Here is a 6,423-nt window from a genome sequence, read left to right on the forward strand (position 1 = left end):
CAACTTTACAAAACACACGACGAGGCTGATGATGAGCTGCTGTTTTCGCGAGGCTAATGGCAGAGCAGCACAAATTGTTCAGAAACACGGGCAATCCGTAACTCACGGGGTATCTCTCCCTCGCCACAGGATGCTGCACAATTTACTCATTAATAACAGTGAGCACTATTAAACTTACCATTATTCTGACAGCAAAATCTGGTGCGGACACTGCCCCTTTTAAGATTAGACAAGCCCATTGCTACATTTCTGGACATGATGTCAGCAGGTATGTTTACATGGAACGAGCTGAATGAAATATGTGACTCACAAGAGACACCAGTGCTTGTAATCTACTGTTGTGGATTAGTGGAACATAGCACAGGAGGTTGCTTGCAGACTGCATCCATACAGAAATATCACACAGGTCACTCTGATGACATTTTCCTGTTATGCCTCATTGCCTCATCACAGAAGAATTCTCATTGAGCATTTTGTACATGCAGTTCCCACCACTTACAACGTCTGCCCTGATCACAGATTATTCTCCAACGAGGTGCTGCAGAATTCGTTGATTTAACCCCCTTGCAGCCACCAATTAGCTTCTTAAAGCCTGAGCACTTCCCAAGCCTTTGCCCTGTGCTCATTGTGTCACTCCAGCTACTGGAGTCCTGTCACTATAATATTCAATGGCAAAGATGCAGTTTCGCCTCGAGCGCAAATCTTGCTGGCACCAGCACGCTTGTTACAACCTCCAGCACCTAGTCTGTCAATAATCCCCCAATATCCCCCCACCTCTGTGTTATCAATTTTATTTGACACCTTCACCTAATGCAGCTGTACTAAGACAATACAGAATTGCGATGAAAGCAGAGAATTCTGGAAAATGCTTAGTAAGTCTGCAGTGAGAGAATCAAGTGTGGCAATTTTTTTTTATTCGTTCCTGGGAAGTGGGCATCACTGGCTAGGGCATCATTTATTGCCCATCTGTAATTGCCCTTGAACCACTGCAGTCCTTGGGGTGCAGGTAGACCCACACTGCTGTTAGGAAGGAGTTCTAGGATTTTGACCCAGCGACAGTTAAGGGAAGACGATATAGTTCTAAATCAGGATGGTGTGTGGCTTGGAGGAGAACTTGCAGATGAAGGTGTTCCCATGCATCTGCTGCCCTTGTCCTTCTAGGTGGTAGAGGCCGTGGGTTTGGAAGGTGCTGTCTAAGCAGCCTTGGTGCATTGCTGCAGCGCATCTTGTGGATGGTACACACTGCTTCCATCTTCTCACCAGCTATCTCTCTTGTGTTTTTAAACATTGCCTTTACACTTTAAGTCATCTCCCTGAGGGTTTACATATTGATTACATATTGAAAGTCAATGACCTACCATCTGAACTGTGAACTTTCTTAATCTGTCTGGCAAGGACTGAGGGTCACTAGCACCTCTCCAAATTAATGGTTTAAGTATCCAAAGCCAATGGGTCACACCTTCCCCTCTGTGTTTATACGTAGAAAATGCAACTCCATGCACAGTTGGCAGTACATTGAAAGCCAACACGGCCTAGTAAGATATTCGCTGACAGTGCCGGTGAGAATCATAGATTAGTACAGTACAGCAGGAGGCCATCGAGCCTGCACCAGCTCTTTCATAGAACAATCCACTCCCTGGCTCTTTCCCCAGATCCCTGCAATACTTTCTCCTTCAAGTATTTATCCAGTTCCCTTTTGAGGGCGACTGCTGAACCTGTATCCACCACCCCATTAGGCAGTGCATTCCAAATCCGAACCACCTGTGGCATGAAAAAGTTTCATTGTTTCTGGTTCTTTTTCCAATCACCTTAAATTCCACTAAACTTAATTTGATTAAATATGATCACAATAAATGTTAGTAAAGACCTAACAAACCGTTACAATTGTCCCTCATTACGTTGAACTGCGTGGCTTGCTGGGCTATTTCAGAGGGCAGTTAAACAATCAACCACACTGGTGTGGGACTGGAGTCACATATAGGCCCAGACTGGGTGAGGACAGCAGTTAAAGAACATTAGTGAACTTGTTGGGCTTTCAAATGACATACCAACAACTTCATAGTCACTTTTACTGATCCCAGGTTTTTAATTTCCATATCTTTGGAAAAAAAGAAGTTAAATACTCCCATGGTGAGATATGAATTTATATCCTCTGGATTATTAGTCTAAGCCTCAGGATTATGGGCTGGTAACAAAATCACAAGATTGCCATACCACATGAGCCCTGCATATTTGATTCTACTGTTGTGTTGTTGTTTTACTCCAGATAACTGTGCTTTCATCTTGACATAGACTTTAACTGGCCTTGAATTGATTAGATCATATAGTCTGCACTTTTCAGGCGCCCCTCCACCTGTCACTTCAATATAGAATGTAAGACGGTATCTTAACATAATTACACATAGTCTGGAGCATAGCCAAGTCCTAAGAGTGAAAGCCTATCTGTGAAGAGTACATTTCCATGTGTGGGAGCCAGATGGGTCCAGGGCCTTGTCCTGAAATTGAAATACCACTCATGCTTTAGAAATACCTTCCAGTCAATGCTCTATATAAAGCAAACAAAATCACTCTCATCCAGCATTGGGTCAAAGCTCGACAAGGCTGAGCGTTCAGTCCCTCATTCTCCGTGCTCCCCACACAACAATGAACACCGAGCCCAGGTCTCCGAGACCAGTCAGCAAAGCCATCAGGAAATTCAGGTGCGTCTCTGTGGTGAGCAGTTTGGCCAGAAACTGGCAGAAATGGGCAAATGAGCATTCACACAAACAGAAAACACAGCCTCAAGGCTGGTTACCCGAGGGTTTTAAAGAGGAAGATTCTGTCAAGCACAACCCAAGCAGGGTCACCAAGCAGCAATGCGGGTCAGTAGAACTGCCCCAATGTAACCTAAAGAGCACCTTCAACGGTGGAAATGTGGATTCCCCCAAGGAGCTGAATGGATCTCAAGGAACTGAATCAACCATTAGAACCATTCCAGTTACTAAAACAGTTGGCATCAGATCTAATTCAGGGAGTAATGAGTTGGTGAGTTTGATGACCGGCCGGTTCAATCAGACGGTGCCAGATGTTGCACCGAAACCATTTTTGGGCAATAGTTCACCAACTAGAAGGCGGCTGTGTCAGAACAAGGCGTCGGAGATCTCGCAATCATGGGAAATGGGGGAGAAGGAAGGGAAAGATCCATTTAAGTTCACCAGCAGAATGGTCAGTGAAGATGGAAGCAACGGGGGAGAGAAAAGGAAAGAGGGGAACGAGGAACAGTCCAAGGAGAAGGATGGGGCAGCTGACCGAGGGAAGAGGAAGAAGTTGGTCTCAAGGGCTCAGGTGCGCACGATGGAAGACCTGAAAAAGGCTTGGTTGAGATGGGCTGATGATCACATCGAGAGGCAAAGGACCAACCCTTTCAGCGAAGATTTTGACTATGATTATGCCAAAGGCCTCCGCTTAAAGAAGGGAGATCAGGGCTATGGGCAGCCGAAGGAGGGTTCCAAGACAGCAGAGAGAGGCCAGCGAGCTCAGGAACATGTCCACAAAGAAATACAGGAGATGTGCTTCATTATCAGGAACTTGGGGAGACAGGGAGGGGATGGGAAGACCAGGGTTACCTTTGGCAAATTGTTTGACAGATATGTCACTGTCTCAGATAAAGTAGTTGGGATTTTGATGAGGGCTAGAAAACATGGACTGCTGGATTTCCAGGGTGAAATGTTATGGAAGGGTGAGCATGATGATGTCATTATTACTCTTAATTAATGATGAACGATGGTCCAGAGTTTTAGAATCAAATGGGTTGCACTTTATAATAAAATGCAGCGGACAGTTTGGTTCTTCTTTAATTTCTTTCAAAATGAAAGCGCGTTTTCTCTTGGGAGTAAATTGATTGTGTTTGAGGCTCCATACCTGGAGACTGTTTTGTACTTTCTTTCATTGTTTGCATTTCTGATTTCCTGTGCCAGCTGTTTTGATTGAAATAAAGATGAGCTGTGTTGATGATTTAAATGAGTACACTGTCCATCACATCTGACAAAGATTATTCTCAAGTAGACCAGGAGATTTTAGGCCAAGTGACCAAAAGCTTGGTCAAAGACGTATGTTTTAAGGAGCGTCTTAAAGGAGGAGAGTTGGAGATGTTTAGGGAGGGAATTCCAGAGCTTCGGGCCTTGGCAGCCGAAGGGATGGCTGTTAATGGTAAAGTGATTAAAATGGGGAATGCTCAAGAGGCCAGAATTGTTGGAGGGTTTTAGGGGTGGAGGAGGTTACAGATGTAGGGAGGGACAAGGACATGGAGAAATTTGGTAACAGTACAAAACGCTACCATGGCCAGCCACTCTCCCCAAAAAAGCAGAGTCGTATTATATGATATTTGTAAGTTCTTGGGACTGAGATAGTCATGGTTTGAGGAGTGAGTTAGAGCAAACTAGTCAATGGTGGGTCATTTTCCACATGTGGGTGGAGTTCCATGAGCATCAATAAGGGTCTATAAACCTACCAACCAAAATAAACATCTCAAATGTTTTTTTCCACAAGCCAATACAAATTAATTTTCCTCCAGGTCACTGTACTTCTAATTTTTAATAAACTTACACCTTTAACAAGAGTTGCTTATGCTCCTGCTACTGTGGATGTTGGATGAATGCTGGGGCCTGCCAGAGGCAAAAGGATCAACAGAATGGGTTAATTTTTCTGAGCCCAGGATGTATCTGGGGATTTTGTTCCTGCGACAACACCTGTTTTCAGATAATATTTATATTCCATGTTTATTTTTAAACAGACACATGTGTGCATGTATGAGAGGAAACAGATCCATTTCAAACATGACAGAATGTACTGACCACACTGCTCTGACTTTTTCTCCTCTGCCCTTCTAGAGCTTCAGAACCTCCTATCCTCACTCATTCTCTCCCTTTCTCCTCTTTCCGTTCCCGTCACATCCCATTTCTCCCACCCCCTCACTCCATTGTTCCCCATTCAACACTTCAGCCTTCCTGTACCCTCATTCTCCGCTTATTCCCCCCTCCTGCACCCTCTAGCCCACTCCTTTCCCTTCTCACACTCATCTGTTGCCGCTCACTTACCTACTATTCCCCCTCACTCCCTTCCTGTTCCTCCTTACTCGTTTCTTGTACTCCAACAACCCTCTTGCCCCCAACTCCCCTCCAATTTCACTTCACTGTCTCCTTTTCGCCCTCACTCCCCTTGTTTCTCCCATTGCCCCTCACATCCCTCCTGTTTTCTCCTCACTCCCCGCCTGTTTTTCCCTCCTCACTCCTCTGCCCCCAGTCCCTCCTTTCCCCTCACTCCTCCTATTTCTGCACTCTCCTTTGCCCCTTCACTCCATTTCCCCCTCAATTCCCCTCCTGTTTCCCCTTCACACCCCTCCTGTACTTCCTCATTCCTCTGCCCCCAGTTCCTCTCTTCCCTCACTCCTATTTCTGCATTCTACTTTTCCCCTTCACACCCTGTTTGCCCCGTCACTCCCCTCAATTCCCCTCAATTCCCCTCAATTCCCCTCAATTCCCCTCCTTTCTTACACACCCCTCCTGCACTTTCTCACTCCTGTTTTCCCCTCACAGGGGATGGCATAGTGGTAATGTCACTGGACTAGTAATCCAGAGGCCCAGGGAGCTAGTGTTCTGGGGGCATAGATTCGAATCCCACCACAGCAGATGGTGAAATTTGAATTCAATTAATAAATCTGGAATTAAAAAAGCTAGTCTAATGGTGACCATGAACCCATTGTTGATTGTTGTAAAAACCCATCTGATTCACAAATGTCTTTTAGGGAAGGATATCTGCTGCCCTTACCTAGTCTGGGCTACATGTGACTCAAGACCCACAGCAATGTGGTTGACTCTTAAATGCCGTGCAAGCCACTCAGTTCAAGGACAATTAGAAATGGGCAACAAATGCTGGCCAAGCAAGCAACCCAGAAACGAATAAAAAAAAACTCCTGTTTCCTCTCACCCTCTCCAGTTCCAGCCAATTCCCTCCTTCCCCCCTCTCTCCCTCCTAGTCCCCTCATTCAGTCCTTTCCCCTTCTCTTCCTCCTGGTCCCCTCATTCAGTCCTTTCCCCCTCTCTCCCTCCTGGTCCCCTCACTCAGTCCTTTCCCCCTCTCTCCCACCTGCCCCCTCACTCTCCCCTTTCCCTCCTGCCTCCCTCCTGGTCCCCTTACTCTCTCCTTTCCTCCTCACTCAGTCCTTTCCCCCTCTCTCCCTCCTGCCCCCTCACTCTCTCCTTTCCCCCTCACTCAGTCCTTTCCCCCTCTCTCCCTCCTGCCCCCTCACTCTCTCCTTTCCCCCTCACTCAGTCCTTTCCCCCTCTCTCCCTCCTGCCCCCTCACTCTCCCCCTCTTTCCCTCCTGGTACCCTCACTCAGTCCTTTCCCCCTCTCTCCCTCCTTTCCCATTCCCTCCTGGTCCCCT

The 6,423-nt window shown here is 46.4% G+C and overlaps 1 protein-coding gene across 1 annotated transcript; it reads left to right on the plus strand.

Moving 5' to 3' along the window:
* The first annotated feature begins 2,643 nt into the window (after positions 1 to 2,643).
* On the plus strand, positions 2,644 to 3,753 carry abraa (actin binding Rho activating protein a). The gene has a single exon (XM_068048871.1). The coding sequence runs from the start codon at positions 2,644 to 2,646 to the stop codon at positions 3,751 to 3,753; it is 1,110 nt and encodes a 369-aa protein (XP_067904972.1).
* Positions 3,754 to 6,423: the final 2,670 nt, after the last annotated feature.

This window comes from Heterodontus francisci, chromosome 16 (assembly GCF_036365525.1).
Source record: "Heterodontus francisci isolate sHetFra1 chromosome 16, sHetFra1.hap1, whole genome shotgun sequence".
Taxonomy (NCBI): domain Eukaryota; kingdom Metazoa; phylum Chordata; class Chondrichthyes; order Heterodontiformes; family Heterodontidae; genus Heterodontus; species Heterodontus francisci.

Coding starts and splice junctions, on each gene's coding strand:
- abraa (XM_068048871.1), top strand. CDS start 2,644: ATGAACACCGAGCCCAGGTCTCCGAGACCAGTCAGCAAAGCCATCAGG.